This window comes from Zonotrichia leucophrys, chromosome 10 (genome assembly GCF_028769735.1).
Source record: "Zonotrichia leucophrys gambelii isolate GWCS_2022_RI chromosome 10, RI_Zleu_2.0, whole genome shotgun sequence".
Lineage (NCBI taxonomy): Eukaryota > Metazoa > Chordata > Aves > Passeriformes > Passerellidae > Zonotrichia > Zonotrichia leucophrys.
Genome location: NC_088180.1, coordinates 7132479 through 7153945, shown reverse-complemented (window position 1 = coordinate 7153945; position 21467 = coordinate 7132479). Strand labels below are relative to the sequence as shown.

The 21467-nt window shown below is 38.0% G+C and overlaps 1 protein-coding gene across 7 annotated transcripts in view; it reads left to right on the top strand.

The window, feature by feature from the left end:
* The window catches only part of TCF12 (transcription factor 12), a 160466-nt gene that overhangs the window by 28971 nt on the left and 110028 nt on the right, over nucleotides 1–21467 (top strand). For all 7 annotated transcript variants that reach the window (XM_064722652.1, XM_064722648.1, XM_064722650.1 and 4 more), the window contains exons 4-5: nucleotides 13203–13276; nucleotides 15184–15252. In XM_064722652.1, coding sequence (XP_064578722.1) covers nucleotides 13203–13276; nucleotides 15184–15252 — 143 coding nt within the window. The remainder of the gene's footprint in view (nucleotides 1–13202; nucleotides 13277–15183; nucleotides 15253–21467) is intronic.

Here is a 21467-nt window from a genome sequence, read left to right as displayed (position 1 = left end):
TTTGTGTGGCCTTTAAATAGAAGCTTTACCTGTTAAGTAAACAGAGTAGAACAAAATTGTTACTGGAGCTCTTGTACTTGAATTTTTACATTTGATTCACATGATTCTTGCCAGGTGCCTTATAAGGGTTTGTCTAATTCACTGGGCTTTGATATCACTTGTGGAAATTCAGGCAGGAGCTTGTGTTGGTTTGGCTGCCAGGGAAATGCCGTGTGTGTCTGTGGAACGGGCACAAAAGGACACCAAGGGCATCTTGTGCAGCCTTTCAGTTATGGGAGCACATCACCTTTGAGTTCAGGTGAGAGTGTTAAGGTATGAATTCACTTCAGTTTACAGGAATTCCTTAATTTTCCTGAAAGTATGCAGGCCAGCTTTGTCCAAAGGAATAAGTTCTGCATTTTTAGTGCACGTGAGCATATGTTGTGGAGCTGTATGTGCTGTTTATTCTGAGCTGCCCTGTTGTATGTGTGAATCTTCAGAATGCTCTTGTGCATCTGGGAGGAACCTTCTTCAGTAATCTTTGGCTTATAAACTGGGATATGAATATATTTGATGCCTTACTACCCTTTCACAAAGTGTGATCTGCAAAATACTTAAATTACACTATGTTGAAAAGTAATATTTTTTGTGACTGAAATATAAGAAATTCTTTCCCAAATATCAAGTTGTCTTTCACAAAAAAGCAGAAACTCTTTTTCTCCTTTCTGTTATTTTATATATTTAACAGAACAGGAAGAGTCTGTCTTGTGTTAAAATTATTTGATAACCGTTATAAATGGTAACATTTTTATTTTTAGTGGTTGAGCAAATCTGGGCACTTATACAAATTTCATTGTATTGGAGTGTTGCAATATGAACAAGTAAAGTACAAAATAAAGCAAAGTCTGAAAGCTGTTGTTAGAGATAAAAGCATCTATATAGAGAACTGAACACAAGATCTAAGACAAACAAAGTTGCCACCCAAAGAGGCAATATGGTTAAATTGACTTGTTCTGTCAATGCTGAAGATTCTAAAATGTCTAAGAGAAAATGGAGTATCATAATTTGTAGAGCAACTTATTTGGCACATGGAACCCAAGGCTAGATTTCAAAATGTGCTTTGAAATTTTTAAATAAAATTATTACTTTTTTTCCTTTTTCATTACAGAAGAAACAGAGGGAAGAAAAATTCTTGAGTTTGGTTGCCATTTACTTTGAAGTAGTTTACTCTTCTTCTAACTTTGGGCTAAAATTCTAGTAAGTGAACAATAAAGTATGTGTGGGAGTTTTCCAGCAGTGTTGAACTTCCTGGTAACATGTTTCTACCCTAACATGCAGCAGATTCAATCTTTTAAAGATTTTTTTAAATGAGATTATTGGTGTTTAATGTAATTGAAGCATGCATTTATTCAGTTATTTTTCTCACATACTGGCATGATACCTACCACTGGTTCAATAAAGCCAGTAGTCCCAAAGTAGACTGCAGGATTTTATGCATCACCACATAGTGATGGCTTTTATTATTTTTTTCCCCTGAAAAAAAACTTTTCTTTTTTTTTGTCTTTTAAATACAGAAGTAATAAATGCTTCAGATGAGCTGGCTTCCTTGCCCCATGACACAACCCTGACTTTGGCTTTCTCTGATTGTTGTGCTCTCGCTTTCCTTTCTGCCAGCACTGGTGCTGTCCTGGCCTGGTAGTGAAATACTTTTGTGAGCAGGTCTGGCCAGGAACCAGCGAGGGTTTGTTATTTTGTTGGGTCTGTTTTCTACTGGTTTCTTTGTGAGCAGGTGACTGCAGGTCCCTAGAATGTGGTGCTGGTGTGGGGGGGATGTGAGGCCGGCTGTGGGCAGTGGGGACAGTGACGGGTTAAGGGAAGCAGGATGGCAGCCAGCCCTCAGCTTTGGGAGGACAGGCTGTGTTTGCACACATAAACCTTGACTCAGAAGCTGTTGTTTGGCAGTGATTCCTGCACCAGAATCCCCTGCTGGAGTTGGGAAGGCTCACTCTGCTCAGGAGCTTTGGTGGGGCTGTGCAGCAGGCTGGCTCATGGCATGGGTCTGTGGGGAGCAGCACTGCTGGGGACTTAAAGAATCCTTCCACTTCTTATTCTTGCTCACCTGTAATAGTAAAATTGGACTATTTGTCCTATTTCTAATGTAAAATCATTCACTCCAATATTCTGGTTAAATATCCCTAGAAATTGGTTCCTAAAACAAAGGTGTAATTTTATAGGAATGACATTAGGAGACTATTTAGTGCTTTTGTAAAAGGAGAGACTTCTGAAACATCCTGGGAGGGGGTATTAAAGGGAAATAATTAATTATTGATTGCCACTTGCTTTCTGGCTACTTAGGTAAATATTTTAAAGTCTGTAATACCATATTATTATTATAAGAAGGATAATTACTAGGTAAGGGTGCTTTTGTCCACACAAAGACTGTCTACCATATTTTATTGGCTTTCAGCATTTTCTAGCTGTAACCTACAGAACTGCTGTAACAGCATACTTGGAGAAACAACGACAGCAAATTTATTTTGTATTCAAAGTGCAACTTGTCCTCATTTTAAAAAAAACCAAAGGCATGAGCACACAACAGCAACAGGTATGTCTGTTCTGGCTGGTAGAGTATAAAGGCAATTTAAAATGAGGTTACTTGGCTATAAATTCCAATTCTAACTTTTTTGTCAAAGTTCTGCTTCTGGAGTGTGCATGGTTTCTAAGTGCATTTTATTGAGAGTGTTTTAGCTCATGTAACACTTGTTACCAGAAAAGCATTGAAAACTCAGATTTCTATAAAAAGTGTGATATTTAGGATTTAAGCCAAGGAGAAATGTTATGCAGTTGAACCAGACTATGGACTACTAAATGAAAAGCTAGCAGAAGAAATAAAAGGAAGATCAGTTAAGTCTTCAAACAGGAAAAAAAGTCTTTGGTTGAGAAGTAAAGTTGGAGAAATCTCAACATCTTCATTGCAGATGCAGATATTTCTGGATTCACTTCCACCAGAGCCAGACTCTGTCAGACTTAATAGTTATTTTCTAGAATAGAAAAGTGGTTTTTTTTTTTAGTTAGTGGGATACTACTTTAAATTATTTTTATAATAGTTGCATGTTTCTGCTAAACTAGCAAAGTTAAACTATTTTAATGACTCCTTAGCATTTAAAGGCCACAATGCTGAGCTCAGCATTGGCTACTCTAAAAGTTGTTACTTCTGTGCTGCTGATCCTCTCACAGAGTAATTTTGTTGTTTAAGGGTAGTCTTTCCAGAGTTAAAGCTCTAACAATATGGATATACTACCAGAAGAATGTTAAAATGTGGATTGTTCCTGAAGGGCAGCAGAAATCAGTAGATCAGCTGATACCTTTTGATGAGCAATGCAGAAACCAGTGAATGTGGGTGTCGTACAGCTTAGTCCTGCCATGAGCTCTGGTGACAGGTCTTAGTTCAAGGGGAATCACAGCCTTTCTTTCAAACAAAGAGAGTGGAAAGAAGAAAAACCAATGTTTTTGGGGATGGAAGATGAACCAGGCTCCCTCAGACATCTCAGTTGCTGCAGTGCTGCTGTGTATTAGCACAAGGCCCATTAACATCAGGCCCCAGTCGTTCTTCCACCTCGTTTGTTGATGCAGGAGACTGAACTGGATCATATCAGCTTTCCAGCATTGTGGGCACACCATCATTTACTGCCACTCACGCTAAAGGAGCTGTCAACACAAAGCCTGCCTGCTTGCTTCAGGAGGCAGCTAACAGCCCAGGCAGCAAGGAGCTTGATTCAGCAAATATTTGAGCAGATGTAATGATACCTGGCACATTTAAAAACAGATTTCTCTCCTTTGTCAGAGAACATATTTTTTTCTTAATTTAAGAATGAGAATTAACAATACCAGTAAAAGCTCTGTCTAATAAGCTGTTGGAAGAAATGTCTCAGTGTTGAGAAAAATAAAGGTTTCTTGGGGTGGGTTTTTGGAGTTTTTTTAAGGTATCTCAGGGCCCTGCTAGCAGCACAGGCTGTGCCAGATCTCCATTTGTTCAGGCTGCATTCTGGCTTTGACTTTTGGAAGTAATGGAATTATTGAGAACTGTTGCTTTTGGACCTCTGCAGAAGGAGAACATCTGGCAAGAGCTTTACTACATTCCAACTCGCTTATGGAGGGGGAAGCACTTGTTGGTACAAAATGCATACTGGAAAAAGTAGTTCTTGACACTGCAGGCTGATGCTAACTTCCATCAGCTCAAAATTTCAGTCATATAAATGCAAGTAGAGATGTTTCTAGAAATTTTTTAGTAGTTTACTTTAACCCTTTTTTTCCCCCTCCCTGCCTAAAATAATAGAAGAAAACACATTTTGCTCTAGGCAGCTCTTTTACTGAGGGAAGAAGGTGCAGCCTTTCCCTTGGACAAACTGGAAGGCACTTCATTGTGCTGCAGGGCAAATGGTGGAGCCCTAATCTCACAAAAGCTTCTTTCTTGATTGGAGATGAAGTATGGAGGATTTCTTCTTGATTTTTGTTAAAAGAGGAGAGAAATAAGTGAGCCAGATTCTAGTAAGTCAATATTGGCTATATTTCTTCTATTGTTTTTTCCACATCTAACTTAGAGCTATCCTACCACAGCTCTGGTTTAGGTGAGCAGATGTGCAGTGCTTGCATTTATCCATTAAGCATTCTTTCCTGTTTAAATACTGAGCAGGCAAGCTTTGTTTTCAGCGTTAGAAGAGGGTGTTTAATGCTGAAATTTTCATACAATAAACACTTTCCCCCAGCTGTATTGAAAGAATCAGAATTGTCTCATGACAAACTTAAGTTCACACAACCCTGATGTGTAATTTCTGTTTTGCTTAGTAATGAGAGTTAATTCCTGCAGCTGACTTAGATGTGCTCCTTAGAACAAGACAGTGTAAGAAATCATCTCATTGAGGATGTGCCTGTCTAGAGGCAAACTTAAAACCTTTCAGACTTCTTTGTATTCTACTTGCTTTGTTTAATGAAAAATGTAAGATGTTAGTGCATTGCTTTAATGTGAGATGCTGAGATGCCATGCTACTGGTAATAGAGTTTTGATTTAAGTATTGTAGGATTGCCAAAAATCGGATACAGAGGTACTGTGTACCTTGCCAAAGTCTAGGTTTTCTTGCACATGATTCTATGAAGTGGCTTGATCTACGATGTTTTAAAGTTCAGATTCAGGCTTCTGTGATCTTGACAGTTTATCTGTAAGAGCCTTTGTTTCCAGTCACATTATTGTAAACATGGAGTTACACTGGCATTCTCTTGCCTGTACTGTAAAGTGTATTTGCCTTGATACTGAAGACTCAAAATTCTGCCTCACTAAATTCCAGGGTTTTTGTCTGATACTTGATTTCTCCACTGGTTCACCTTCATGAACTTGGACAGTCAAAATATATGCTGTTTCTCAAAAACTTTCAGTTGTTTTTTTTATGTCCCCCCCTCTCTGCTTGATATGTCAGAGGGTCTCTTTTTCCTTGAAAGATTTTAGTGTTAAGGTATTAATGATCTTCTAAATATCAACAAAGTAATTATAATTTTTTGCAATGGAGTTAACTGTATGTGTATAAAGATACATGACAACCAACACCATGAAAGGATACTGACCTCAGGTTGATCTTAGGATTTGTTTTCAAGAGAGTCAAAATTTGCTGGACACCTTGTGATACAGTAAATGGTTAAAAATACTCTTTCTTAACATTTTAGACATGTTCTTAGGAAAGCTGTCACACTTGCCATGTTTTCTTTGCTCATGAGAGTTAGAACCTCAGTTACACACTGTGTAACTCACATTATTGTGTTCTGGTGCCTGAATTGGCAGTTTTCTGTTCAATTGTGTTGTAATACAGTTGGTAACAGTAGCTGTTGCCTGTGAGGCTGTATTAGAATATTTTTGGCCTGGTGTGTGCAGTCTTGTGACACTGGCCTTGATTTGGTGTGTATATAAAAATATATAAGTGTATATATGTATTTGAAAGTGTGTGGTTATATAAAGCAGTTGAGTCATAACTGAAGTAACCACAGGAACATTTGCCAGTAGAAAGGATTATTATGATAGCTGGTACTGGAGGGCTGAGACTTGCATGTTAGAGCTGCTCAGCACAGACAGGGAATAAGCAGCATGATGCAATTTAATAGCAGTTTAACTGTGTGTTTTGTGTGTGAATCAAAGCTCTGGGTTGTACCCCTGCTAAAGGCTTCATCTCTAAGCTGGTGTACTTTATTCACATTTGTAACCAGGGAGGCTTCAAAATATACTCTGTGGGCACACATGTAAATATTATTTGTGTACAGGATAATTTATGAATATTAGCATTTAAATTTTTTTAAAAAAATTAACCTTAAATTGGATCAAAGAGTAATATTAAAACTTTTATTAATATAGGGAATTTGGAGTGTGTGTGTGTGAAGAATAGCTTTACTGTGTAGTGCTCTGAGCACCTCAGTGGAAAATTCCTTTTTTTATTAGTTTAAATGCTATTTTTTATAGTTTTTGTCATTAACTTATGCTTGAACAGTCTGAATATCTATACACAAGTAACAAATGCTTGTTACATGCAGTATTATAAATATGCTGTCCTCTTTGAACAGTACCTGCTGTACCTTTTCTGGCAAGGTGCACGTAGCAATGTGCAGTTTTCTGGTTTAGTACAGTTTGTGTGGGAAATGCCAGTTCCAATTTTATTTTGAGTGGCTTGTATTGTATTTAAAGTGTCCAGGTCATGCCAGGTCACTTGGTGTGTTTGGGGACGTGATTTAGAGTCTAGGAAGCAGAGAATATGAGCAAAGAGAAGCAGGTAGTTTCTGATATTTCTGTAAGGGCAGTGCTCTTACAGGAATTAATAACCCAGTGTTGTTCTTAGCAAATACATAGGTCTCATTGCAAGAAATGAATAGGATTATTTGTGAAATCAAGTTAAAAGTAGCAATTGCCTTTTTTTTAAAATAGCAAATTATATTTAGCTAATGAGTTGAAACAAATCTAAAACATACTTGATAGTTATACAGGAACTGTATTGCCAGTACTGACTTTTGATGTTAATAGGCACTTTTAAAACAATTTCAAGCTTTTCTTCAGCTTTCCTGAACCAGCAAGGTTTTTTTCCCCGTTTTCTTCTGAATTTATACAATGTTTTTTGTTGTTTTAGAAAGTTTTTTCAGCATACACCCCAAAGTTTTATTCTTCCAGAAGGAATACTGTTCTTGCAAATAAATTTCTGTATGAAAGTATAGGTTTTGCATACAGGGAGAATTAAATTTGCTGATATATTAAGTTGCAACTGATTTTTAATATCTGCCAATGGCAATATTGGTCTGAGTTTTGGTTATTGTCCAGGTAAATTGTGTACTTGCTGTACCTTCCTCTAACTTGAGTAATTTTGTTCCTCTGAAATTTTAATTGTGATTACCTGTTCTATAGATAGGAATTAACTTTGTATATAATATCTTCTTACTATTACTCAAATAATTTCCACAATGACTGGCATAGTGGATATTAATTCTTTGCTGTCAGATAATCATGTTCTGGGAATCTCCACGATAAGCAATGTTTCAAAAATGAAAATGAATTTACTTACCACTATTAATAATCACAGTTGATATTTCAAACAGATCTTACAAACTGATCTTTGCAAAGATTAATATTCAAATGCAAGCCAGTGTTTTATGGGTACTAATTGAGGTAACCAATGTCCCCTCAAGGGATCTTCAGTCTCTGCAGGGCTTCCTTGCACTTTTTAAATCCCTGCCATTAGAGGCTGGTAGTGAAGATCTCAGCTCCCATGGCCATGAACCTGCTGGGCAGGTGGGGAAAGATATGAAACCTGATAGTGGAGCCCAGGAGAAATGTCACTTTTACACTGTCCAGTGGGTTAAGGGCTCAATCTGTGACACCATGGCAGCAGAGTGAGCAGCATTGTGCAATTTAATAAAATTATCTTGGGAAGTTTCCTGAATTGTAAAGTCCAGAGGTGGTACCAATGACAGACTCAAGATGGTGTTTCCATGGCATATCTGTAGCTCTTCCATGGGTTTAGTCTGGAGCAAAGGTACACAAAAGGATGCTCTGCTACTCCCACTGGTGCCTCTGATAAGCAAATCTGTTACTGGGGAGCAACTTTGCTTTTTGATCTGAAGGGATCGGGGGGAACTTTGTATCCATATGCTGGAAGACAATTAGTACATTCTTCAAGAAACAGTCTGAATTGAGAGTAGAATTTTTTTTTTGTCCCCCTCCATGCTTGCACTTCCCCTTTCTTTTCTTTTATTGTGGAAGGTGGATGGAGAGAAAGTTGTTTATTTATGTAGTTTGAAATAAAAGTGGTTTGTCTTTTACCTAATTAAAATGTTGCATCTGAATTTATCCTGATGATACTTAAGTGGTTAGGCTATTGATAGGTCAGCTGCCTTTCATTTCTCTTCTCAATTTGATTAATTTTCTCAGCTTTGGATATTTTAAGCCTACCACGTTGTATCTATTGTCAAAGCTGCTTTTGGTTTTTAGTGTCATTCTGGTCCTCTTGTCATCTGTGTTTTTTCCCACTTCCTGAGAAATAAACATTGAAACTTTGTCTTGTCTTCATTTATTTATTTATCTGACTTGTGAATGTTGAGTTCTTTGTTAGCAAATAAATGGTTTTATTATATTATTGAAAATATTGCATCTAGTATAGAAAGAGAAAGTTTTAATTGAAAACAGCAAGAAGAGAACTAGTCTTAACCTATTGAAAGTTAAAACATTTCAGTATACTCTATCTCCATCACATATTATTACTATTTTCATCCCCTTATGAGAAAATCTAGACCTCAAATATAATTTTGGGTAATAATTGGAATCATACTTCGCAATAGACGTTTGCAATATATGGCTTAATGGTAGATTGAGATGTTTGTGTGTCTGACATGCAAAACACAATCAGTGCTGTTATGGTTTGTGCTGTAGGTTTTTTTGTAATTGATTTCAGATGTTGAATCTTATCTGAAGGAATATCATTACTCTGAAACAAAATTGGATAAAGAAGCTATAAAAGATAGAAACTCATACCTTGAGTACCTAGTATAACAATCTACGATGTGATTTTTTTTTTGTCAAATCATTTATTTGATCAACATCATAGCAGATGGTAACCCTATAAAGTATATTATAGTGTTTACACGAACATTAGAGCCTGTGTCTCTTGAAATAAGTTTTAAATATAGTCTTCTTTGTCTTATGCCAGCAAGAGCAACCTTCATTTCAGTTTGATTGTAAGATCCAATTTTTTTTATTAGATGAATGTTTGGATCTGTTTCTTCAGAATGAACACATATGTTGACATAATGAGGCAACAGGTTTCTTCAGGTTTTCTTCTAGAATACCTTGAAATGCTCACAGCAGCGTCATAAAAGTGAGGTTAAGCAAAGCCTGTTTAAAATGCAATGCATAAAGCCAGAAAGCCAATGCAGAAAGCATCCTCATGGCTTGGCTGGGTCTCCCTGAGGGAGCGAGGCCACGGGGCCTTTCCTTTCCCTGAGGGAGCGAGGCCACGGAGCCTTTCCTTTCCCTGAGGGAGGGAGGCCAGGGAGCCTTTCCTTTCCCTGAGGGAGCGAGGCCAGGGAGCCTTTCCCTTCCCTGAGGGAGGGAGGCCAGGGAGCCTTTCCCTTCCCTGAGGGAGGGAGGCCAGGGAGCCTTTCCCTAAGGGAGGGAGGCAGGAGCCTTCCTAGGAGGAGCCATGGGACCTTTCCCTAAGGGAGGGAGGCCAGGGAGCCTTTCCTTTCCCTGAGGGACGGAGGCCAGGGAGCCTTTCCTTTGCCTGAGGGAGCGAGGCCACGGAGCCTTTCCCTGAGGGAGGACCCGCGGCCTTTCCTTGATGGAGGCTATGGAGTCTTTCCTTGAGCAAGGATACGTGGCCTTTCCCTGAAGGAGGGAGGCTTTGGGCTGTGCTCCACGTGCTCGGCCGGCCGAGGTCAGCAGTGTCCTGACTGGGACACACAGCCAGTGCTGTGGTGCTGCCCTGTGAGCCAGCCCAGCCCCAGGCTGCCAGCTGAACCCGCTCAAACAAACATCACACTTAGAGAGTTACTCCCTAATTAAACTGCAGCATATGTGCTATAGAAGTAGTCAGTTTTGATTGAGAACTATGGAATATGAGTCATTTCAATTACTTTCCGTCCTCAATGCCTACTAAAAAAAGGAAGTGGGGGTAGAACGTTGTTTTACTCCTGTCTGCACGAATGCATGTGTCTGTGTTTTTGAACCTTTATAACAACACAGTTCGATTTCCACATTTTTTCTTTACCCACAGAGACTGATAATGCAGCCTTGTCCTGCACGTTTTTCAATGCTTTGCTGTCACAGCTTTCCTGTGCTCTTTAATGTCTATGATTAATTAATGATGAATTCATCCATGATGAATTAATGGATACTGGAGTTGGTCACTGCATTGCCTTGTGGAAGGGGTTATACAAAGGTGATGGTCCCCCTAGTTCCTCTGTTCTCTTTTGCCTTTTCCAGGAAAACACTGGAACTCTTTTCATGACACTTTTGCCTTGAGACTTTATTGAATTTACTACCATAGATGACTCCCATGTTATTTCTTACTGAGTGTTCCCCCCTTCAGGGGCTTTACATTTAAAAGTGAATCTGATGTTCCTGGCTCAGTCATGTAGTTACTTTTGGCTTGTTAAAGTATGTGTTGTTTGTTTGTGCCCATCCTGCCAGGAATGGTCTGGGTCTTTGTCCCATCCAGCATTTGGGTGGTTTTCATCTGTCACCCATGGGAAACACATCAGTGTACAAAGCAGAACAGATTGCTTGAGCACCATGGTGACACACATGTGATTTCCTGGTTGAGTGTTGCTGGCTACCTGGGGCAGCACTTGTTGGGTGTCTCATGTTGATGGAGACCAAGGGCAGCAGGGGTATCATTCCAAATCAAATCCAGATGTCCAGCAGCAGTAAGTCAGAGTACTGCTGTTCTATGTGCAATACATGATTCCTTTTTTCTTGTAGTCTTCACAGACCATTTAAAATGTGAAAGCATCTTCCTTGTGTGAAAATTTTGTGTAAGAGATAGATCTCCGTGTAAGCCTGTTTGGTGCTTATAAGAATGAAAAATGCTGCATGAAAAGGAGGAAAAAGACACCTGGCAGGAAAAAGGAAGTTAGCTAGAATAGTGAACTGTACTGGACTTTTTTAGAAAAAAAGAATTCTGGGAACTAGTCAGAAATTAGTTTTCTTCCCGATCTGAAGCAGTTACATTTTGGTTTAGAACAGTTTCTTTAAACAATTTATTTGCATAATTCAAATGGTAGAATTAAAATACTTGAATTTTTAGCTGTACATGTGCTGATTAAGCAGAACCATAAGTCCTTATGTCCCACTGACTCAAATTTTCAAATGAGTAGCATGTTTCAGTGATTAGCATCTGAACACTATGCATAACCATTATCTAGTCACATATCTCCTGAAATGGGCTGCTATAACCTACTGTATCCTAAACTTTCCCAAGGACTTGGTCTTGCAGTAAGATATTTTTCTTTTCTCACCCCACATATGTCTCTTTGGAAATGAAGGCAAAGGAAGACTTGTTATGATAATGACTGGATTACTGGCACTGTTGTTTCTGGCAGAAAAGAGCCAATTGTGCCAAAAGATTACTTTTGCCTTTGTCAGTGCCAGCCACGACTCTTTCCTCAGCTCCTGGACCAGTTACAATGAAACAACAACAATACTGTCAGCTGCAAAATGCAGTAAACTTCCCCCAAGTGCTGGCTCAAGATAGTTGTGGTTTTGCATTTTCAAAGAGCCTTCTTCAACCTTGAGGATCTTTCCTGCAGTGCACAAAGTGTCTGTCGTTTTTATTTGAGTGATTTACTTTCAGTTTAACGTTCCTTTTTGCAGGCTTTGTCAAAACATTATTTTATAGCTTCATAAAGCACATTTCTTAAGGAAATAATGATTAGAATAGTAATAATCCATAGGTAGTTATTTACAGTATGGGTTTACATTTTTGATTTTGCAGTGTGGCCATAAGAGAAATATGCATGAAAATTTTATAGTTGCAATATGAAGTTAGGGTTTAGAGATGATTGTATGGAGGAGCTTGCGCTCTGTTCTTATTTATAAATTGAGATACTTAGTTCTTATTTATAAATTATGACATTATAAAACTTCATAAATAGTTTATAGTATATATCACATAAAGAATGTATGCTTTATATCAAAACTCTTTATGAGAAAAGTTTGTGTGACAGCAATGTAATAAGTTGCATTTTGTAGGCCAGAGTGCTTTGAAGCTTGCAGTTTAGGATGGACATGTTCCACATGTGACAAAAATCTCTTGTGAAGCAGATAATCAGGAACCTAATTGTTAGAATAGTAGCAGCCTTATCCTATGTGAAGGAATTTCCTGTAGGAATTCAGGTGCTTTTGCAATTAGCTGTTTGGGAATGTGGTTTATAGGTGGTTAGACTGATTAGATTTGGATAGAAATTGGGTAATACATGGGGTCAATATTCTGATACAGTGTTTAAAGATCTTTTCCTTCCCTTTTCTCTTGTGAGCTGTAACCTGGATTTGCATAAAGGGAACTGATTCTAAAAGAACCGTTACAGAGTGTAAAAAATATTACAGTTTTAGTAGTGCAGAGACCATGATTCTCTGTGGGTTTTTTAAGCCATTGAAATATAACCAGTCTGTCTTGCCTTTCTTCCCCATTATGCTAAAATATCTTCTGTGTCACATAAAGGCCAAGGAGGGGAAATAATTTTGCACATTTTACAATACTTAAGCAAGACACAAGAGCAAAGAGTAGATGACAAGTATGTGTTTCACAGTATGCGCTGCAATATTTCAGTGCTTGCTTGAGATGCAGATAAGTTGGGCTGCTCAAAAAGCCGTGATGCTCACATCGTTGTGCTTGTTTTGTTACTCATGCTAATTTCTTATGGATTGGGTTGGGCAGACTGCAGATTGGCAAATTTCTTGGCTTTTTATGCTCCTGTTTTCAGCAGCTGCAGGTGTCCAAATGAACAGGTTCCTCTGTAGCCAGCTTAATTAATAAGGAAGCTGTTCATCTGAAGTCTTGCTTTTAGAAACACTGCTTTAAGTATATGAAAGCAGATGAATTTACTTAGAGTGTATGGAAGCAGATGAATATTTTTTCAGGTTGCATCAGAAAACATTGTTTTTGCTATGATTTCTTACAGGTTTGTATTTTTCTTTTTATTGCTAGGTATGGATGAGCGAACAGGTGCCACATCCTGGGGAACAAGCGGTCAGCCAAGTCCTTCATATGAATCTTCAAGGGTAAGATACCCACCTAATAATTCATAATGAAAGTTCATGGGAATGTACAGAGTAAATCAGCAGATCATCTGGCAAAGTTTTTGAAGGGAAGCTCCTTTAAATATACAGATTAGCATCTTTTAGAGACTTTATTGGGGAGCTACAGTGTCAATTTATATTTCTAAGACTAAAAAAATATATAGGCTTAGAATTCATGAGAATAAGCCATATGTATGCTTGAATGATGAGCATATATTTTATTGAACATATAGTCAGAAATTGGAAGTGGAAGTCATGTTACTTAGGAGCAGATTTATTGGCAAAGTGTAGGGAATGCTGACCTCTCTGTTAACATTACCCAGCTATAGTGTGTGCTGTGTCATGATGTTGAAGAGAGGAGTTTCTTTTTAAGTACTTTCCTTCTGTTCTTGTTCCAGCCTCATCCATCCCACTTACTGACCTGAAGGTTCTTGCTACTATCTGATATCCTAAAATAACATGACCCTTTTCAAACTAAATGCAATGGTCAGAGCAAGCTTGCCCTTAGTTACTCACCTTCCCTTTCATCTACTCCATTTTCTTTTTATGAATATTTACTCCCTGAAAGGCCAATGAGCTAAATACCTGGACTAGAGATACACAGCATGCCTGATGTTCTGATTTCAGTGCCTGTGAGTCAGAGCTGTGCTAGCACTTGTCCCTTTGCAGCTTTCTTGTGCTGTGGAATGAGATGGGTAGGCTGCAAGACCTTGTTCAGCCCACTGGGTGTTATTATGGCCTCTGCCTTACTCTGGAACACAGAAGTAGGAAGGTTTCTCATGAAGTCTTGATTTTTCCACTGATCATTAGTAAATAAATTATAATAAATATGGAAGTACTTTGTGTGGAAGAAATATTTCTGTGCAACATGGAAATTCCACATTCTTTAGAACTTCCTGTGTAACCTGGGGCATGGAGCTGAACCTTCAAAGGCCTCTTTTACATTTGAAATGCAATCTTACTATGCAGCTTTATGTAACTCAGATTTTTATCATGTGTTTGCTGTTTTGACTCTCATTTTTTATGTTGCTGATCAATTTTAATTGATTATGAGTTAAGCTGACCTAACTGGAATTTGAGTTTGTGATTTATTGGCTGTGTGGCTGCATTAATCACAATTTTTTGTATGGTAGAGGATCAGCCAGCTAATATTTGAATAGTGTAAAGTTAGTGTGTTAGTTGTGGGATTGTTTTGTTTGTTTGTTTTTTTTAATGAGGCAATAAAGAATGGTAATCTGGAATGTCATTTAGGTGACAAGAGTTTTCTTTTAAAGTAAACTCAATTCCTTTTCACAGGCAAGTTTAATTCCTGTGTTCTTCCCAGAAAAGTGAACACTAGAAATACATATTTTCTGTGTATAGAATTGGTAAAGATTAAGAGCCACAAATTAATTAGTCCTGTGGCTGGTATCTTCTGTAAAAAAAAAAGTGGAACACAGGAATTTCATTTCTGAATTCACTGAAAAAGCACTGGACTTTGTTTACCAGTTTAAATCAAGCTTGCATGCATAAATTTTGGCTATGATGTATGGTCTTTAGTTTTTGGTTTTCTTTCAACTAATGAGGCAAATTACTGATTCAGGATTTTGAATAAGGATAACTTCTGTCTACTCCTACATGTGCTGCTAGAGCAGATGTCTCTGAGAAAGAGCAAAAATGAGTGTGTGGCTCTGTATTGTGAGAGTATAGATTGGTTTCTCAGAAGGCAGGGCAAATCATACACAGCCTTTTACATTTCTAGGTTATTCCTTGTGTTGATTAACACAGTTTAAGTAAGATGTAATTGTCTTACATGTTCAGCTCTCTAATCCAGTGCTTTTCTCCATTATTTCAATGTAGAATGTTATTCTTGTCCTAATTGTTCTTACTACTTGTTTGTCTGTTTACAGGAAAATGGCAGCCTTCATGGGAAAAGCTCAGACCTCTCCACAGACATAGAAAAGTTGAAATCTCAAGAGGTACCACTTACTCTTTTTATATTGTGTGTGATTTTCAACTTTTTTTTAAAGTCTATGTGCAGCCTACTACTGGAGTTTTCTGTTAAAGGTCACAATATAGTATTAAAATTATTAAGAATTTAAAGTGTTGGCTCATTATTGACAGGAATTTCTAAAGACACAGAAAGAGAAGCAGTTTTCAAGTGAGTAGAATTGGAATTTGGTGATAGTTTAGTGCATACCTGTTGAAGGCTAATGAAAAAAGATGATGGAATACTGGCTAAAGGATATTTTTCTTTGCCAAATCCTGCTGAAATTCAGTTTAAATGGTCTGACTGTGGCCAGCAATGGTGCATAAGGAAGGAGTGTAAGTACTGGGCAAATATTTTGCCACCTTTACTGTGTACTCTCCTAGTGCAACCCCAGCTCTTTGCTTAGATTTCCTGCAGAGAGCCAACCTTTTGGACATGGTTCTTATAGCTGTTGGTGGGCTTGCTCTCTGCTGTTTGGGAATTTTTCTAGCTTTGGTTACAAATTTGGCAACAATTACAAGGATTTTGTGCTGAAACTTAGGGATTTTTTGTTTTATATGTGCTGCCCAGTGATGCAACTGATTGCCACCCTGTTCCTGCATTCCAAATGGTTACTGATACACTTCATAATTTTTACTCTTTGCCCTGCAAACACCTTGATTTTACAGACCACTCCTATGTTCAGCCAAGCTGAAGGATTGTAATCTATTGGTTTTTGCTTGTATGGTCACTGCTCCTAACCTGTGGTTGGTTCTTGGTGCTGTTCCATGGATCTTTCTGCTTCTTCTGCATAACTTCAGAGTTAGGGTGATTTTGACTGCATGCACTAGTCAAGAGGAGGGTGTACCATGCATTTCTGCCTCACAGAATGATAGATTCATTCTTTGTTCCTTTCTTACTTGTTGCTAAGTTGTGCAATTTTTGATTGCCACTGAGCTGGCATGTGATAATGTTCTAAAAACGGTATAGGAAAGTAATATTTTGTCTTACATTGCACCATAGTTACCTCATTGTTATGACATTAAGTTATTTTTGAGTGTGTTCATTTTGTATTTATTTACACCAGATTTTATCTGTGCTTTTATTACCAATTTCATGGAAAAATTTATTTGCAAATCTACAGAAACTTGTAGTTAGGATTATTTAAACAAAAATTACTATGAGCGAACTTTACTGTATTTGTTTATCCTCTCATCGATTTATTCATGGAATTATTGAGGAGTGTTGGTATGGGTACAGTTTTTTTGGGGAATTGGGGAAAACGTATTGGTAATTTCTTTTTACTGTGAAAACAAGATGTATGTTCCTGTGCTTGGGGTTGGGTTTGTCATGTGTTTTAATCTTTTCATCAATAATTAATTCAGACAAGAACCTTCTCTCATATGTAATAGCAGTTTATCTTATTTTAGAAGTCTCTGGTAATACCTTATTGAAAGCTAAACCATTCTTACTTCAATAATGTCTTGAAGTAACATTAAAGGCGAGGAATCCCAGCAGGCTTGAGAAAACCTCGTATAGGAGCCTTGTCTTTTCATTACCTAATGCTAAGCAGTGTTCTAACACTGAGAGACCAGCAGGTATTTGTCTGAATTTGCTGTGATGGTCTTAGATTTGTGAAAAGGTACAAACTGAGACATTAGTGACTTCTGGGAGCAAAATCTCTTGCTGCATATTCTGTTTTGTTAGAAAAATTAATATGAAAAGATTCTATTGTGGGCAATGAAGACAAAAGCAGGAAAGCTTTATTGTTTATAGGAATAATTCAGGAATGGTAGTTAGCAGTCACTGGAATTGTGTGCTGTGCTGATGGCCTCCCTTACTCTGGAATTGTTGTACTGAAGTCTGTATACAATACTGTGTACAGAGTTTGTCTCTTGCAGGGCTTGTTTTTCTTCCTAGTGTCCAATCTTGTTTTTACCTTTCTGTGGCTGCAGTGGTGGGTTTTCAGGGAGTATCTTTGGTTGATGTATGCAAGTCTCTCCCTTATCTGATGTCTGAGTGATTGAGAGCTGCAGATGTTATTGCCTGTGTTCTTAATGCCTTGCACTAGAAGAGGAGCTCTTGGTGAGTTTTGCAGAGGGTGGTAAAGCTGCTTTTTGCAAGTCTTGCTCTCCTGACCTCTTGGAAGCATATTCTGAGGTACTTGACTGGAGTACTGTGTCTTCTGCACAATAATATATTGTACAATAATATATTGCCCTACAGCACATGAAAGTTTTGTCTTCCTGTAGTGAGATGATCCTGAACTTTGTAGCTTTTCTGTGGATTTGCGAGTTGTAATTTGTAATGTAGCAGCATAGTCGCTGTTTTTTTGAGTAATTAAATTTTTTTTTTTTGTTATAGTGGTTCTTGTGGTGTGGCTAATGATTGCTGTTTCATGAGGAATAATGATCTGTGGGGTTTTCTTCCATTGTTTTGGTTTTATCATAACATAAAAGGAGCAATAAAAGGAGCAAGTCAGTTTTTGATCTGTTCAGATTGCAGTCTCCAAATCAAGCATATCTGAAATGTTTTTCATAAGACATTTCCCTGATGGATTTCCTTTTTATATATACACACATAATAATTGTAACTGTTAAAAATTTAGCATAAATTAGCTGAGGCATTTTTCTTCCAAAATCTGAACTGTGGGTGTTTCAAATAATTTGCACCATGTACATTGCACTAAAAGCTGTGAGTGTACATTTTGACCTGATTTAACATGAATCTAGTTTCAGTGCTGAGGATGCAGTTTATCCTCCTGTTCCTTTACATAACTCTGTGTATTTAATTGAAGCCAGAGTGGAACTGATCAAGATAGCACTGTTAGGTTAGATTGTTTTGTAGCATCAGGCAACAGGTTCTTCCCTCTACTGTCTGTAAAATACTCAGACATGAGTTGGAATCTGAAATACTTTATGCCCAAACTATACTCCCCTCACTCCAAGCAGTACTTTTAATTTGCAAAGAAGTAAAAGGATAGTAATGAGATAGCAGGTTTTGAAATAGTATTTTATACCTCTTAATCTCAGGTACATAACAAGGAGGGAAGCTGTTAAATAGCAAAACCAGACAAGAGGGACACAGAAACACAGTAAGTGTTATCAAGTCTGTTGTATTTGTGTCCTTTTTGTCCTCTGATTTTTAAATTTTTTTTTAATGGGGGAGGGAGGTTGGTTGGTGGTTCTGCTGCTGGTTATTTGGTTTTCCTGATGTATTCTACAAGGTAGATGATGATTCACTGTGGAATTAAAGCCCAAATTAAGTATTCCATATTTAGTCCTCAGGACACTTCCAAATGCAGGCTGCTTTATAATTTGATTTACGAGCAGCATTTTTCAAAGCAAGTTCTGTTTTTTAAATTCTGGCTGCTTTAGTCAGGTTATCAAGTATCTCCTTTAAGCATTTGTTCTTAGTCTGTTGGCTGTACTTGTATCATTTTATCTCCTGGTTTATAGCTTAGATAAGAGCTAGAAAAATCTGGTTTCCATCGTATGAATTTTTCATTTAATCTGTATTGGAAAAGTGGATCTTTTGGTTGTGGTTTTTGTTTTGTTTTTATTGCAACTACCTACCACATTGGAATTAGCATTGGAATCTGTTCACAAATTGGTTTTCCATGTGGCCAGGGAATTGTCCTATTGCATATCATGTTGATATTTGTCTCACAGGAGTTTAGAGAGGTGTAACGGGCTATTGGGTTTAGCTGTTTAAAATCAGATTTGGCACTCAGTAACTTAGCTTCTTGGAAATGGATTTAGAGCTGGAGAAAATGATGTTTATTAAAAAATAAATAACATTCAAAATAAATTTGAAAAAAGAAATAAACTGTGTTTTCAATTGTTTTCCATTCTTGCACGCACAGTTCTCGTGTGTTTCAACTTGATATGGGAAAAGAAGCTAATGAATAGTTTTAGAACTCTGTTACAAAGCATATTACTTGAGATGACATTTGGAGGATACTTCTGAAAGCTCTTTTTGACTTTTCTCAATATTATGTGAAATTTGGGGTAGTGATAGCTGCTTTTGCCCTGCCATGTTGTAGCAGGTGACCAAATAAGACAAAAAGCTGCATTTCTGTATTTAGGATATTGTAGTTGAATGTTAAGACTTGCTAATGGTTACAGAAAGGGAATCATAATTAAAGCTAAAAAGTGGAGCTGGAAAGCTCCTTGTTTCTGGTGTGACTGGGTGGTCTCCATCAGCAAACTGCTTTCATTGCTCTGCTTAAGGAGCATTGTCCGAGCTTCTTGTGCAGCTCAGGGAGACGGGGTTCAGGTGCTGGCTGTTCCCGGGGGGCTGCAGAGGGAGATGTGTGTTTGTTTCCTGGCACATCACACAGCTCTCAGCTTGGTCCCTTGGAGTTTGGGTTGTAGTGTGTAAATGAGAGGAACATGGATGGAGCAGTGGAACGAGTGTGGGGAGACTCCCATCACCACCATCCGTCTGCTCCAGACTTCCTGAGAGGAGTTTGGTCATTGCTTGCAAACAACGTTGTTCCTACTGATAGTGTGATAAGGATTGTTCATGACTTAAATGGAGTTCTGGCCGTGACCTGTGCCAATGTGATGTTTCTTGATGTTCTGTTAAAATCAATGAATATAGTGCAAGTGATCCTCAAGGCAAAAAGGAAGAATACTCTTCTCTGGATTTATTTTCAGCTTACCTTAATTTTTGCATCATTCTTCCTGATCTGTGTGTTCAGTAGACCAAGCCAGGGTTTTGGCTCTCTAGCCTTTTCTCTAAGAGCTGTTGACAGATACATAGATTCAATGACTACAAATACTCTTCTTTTTCTATTTTTTTTTTTAAGGTTGTGTGTTTCTGGAATTATTCAGAATCATCTAATCCATAATCTTTTAAATTCACTAGGACATGATGGTATGGCTGTTGTACAGAGCCTCTTGTCTAACCTTCAGTCAGTGACTCAGCGCCGTGTTCCTGGATGTAGTCAGTCTCTCTGGTCTGTCCGTCTGTCTCTCACCGCCTCTGCATCTTGCTTTCTTTCCTCACTTCCCCCCCCCTTCTTGTGTTTTTTCCCTTCTTATTTGTCTGTAGAACTTTCAGATTAGTTTGGAGAGCCAGATAATCCAAAATAAAGTGGATTTTAGCAGTAGCTTCACTCGTTCATTTACACATTAGTCATTTGGATGACTGTTGCCTGATTCATAAGTTCATTGCCAAATTTAGCTTGCAAGGGACCTCAGTATTCCTGAGCTTTAAACAATTAATATTTGTTATTTAAAGTCAGCCAAACTATAAAACTCAAGGAATTGAAAGCAGCATTCATTAAACTTAATCTTTTGGTCTGCAGCCACGTCAAACTGTGAGCCCAACCATTCATTTTAGTGGAATTTTAATGTCTTAAGTTTAAAGGCAGTAATTGAGCTATATTGTAAATTGCTAAAATGCAAATACGTGCTTAGTGATCTGGCAGCTTGGTTACGAGCTTAGAGTTTGGTCTGTTCCCAGGGACTTGTGTAGGAGAGGGCTTGGGGCTAAGGGAGGAGAAACAAACAAAACCCCTGTTATCTCTAGTCTAGTGGACTTGAGCAAATGAAATGCTGTGGAGCAGTCAATTGTACAGGGAGGACAACTCAATGAGTGGAGTATGAATTTAATAAATGCATAGGAAAATGTGAGCCATGTAGTGCCAGTGTCTTCTCCATTTTTCACATTTTACCCTGAAGTAGAAACAAGATGTTGTGGTTATTTAAAAGCAAAACCAAAAACCCTACAACTTGATTTAGGAGCAGGAGTACAATTTTGCTTATGGTTGGACAAATGCTGATGTGACTTCAGAAAAGAATTGCTAAAGGACAATAGGTTTTTGTTTTTGAGGGGGAAGTTAATGGGAGAGGATTAATCCCACAGAAAACCAGGAACCAGTGCAGTGAAAAAGGATAGGGACAGTGAACTGGGAAAAGTTTTTGACTTGTTCTTAGGTGACTTCTGTAATTAAATTGATCCAAAATGACAGAACTTTAATGGTCATTGAAAGACATTGAATTTTAGGAGGTTAATTACCACTTGGTTTGTAAAATGGGACCTGGACTCATTGTGTCAGGCCTTCTCTCATGATTTGGTGGGGTAAACATGCCTAGTAAGCAATGTGTTTATTCTGGGTGTATGGGTTGGGGATTTTTTCCATTTTGTCTTTCGAGTCTTCTAGAGTAGTTCATTACGTAAGATAATTTTCAGGTGTCCTGTGTGCAAGTATTAATG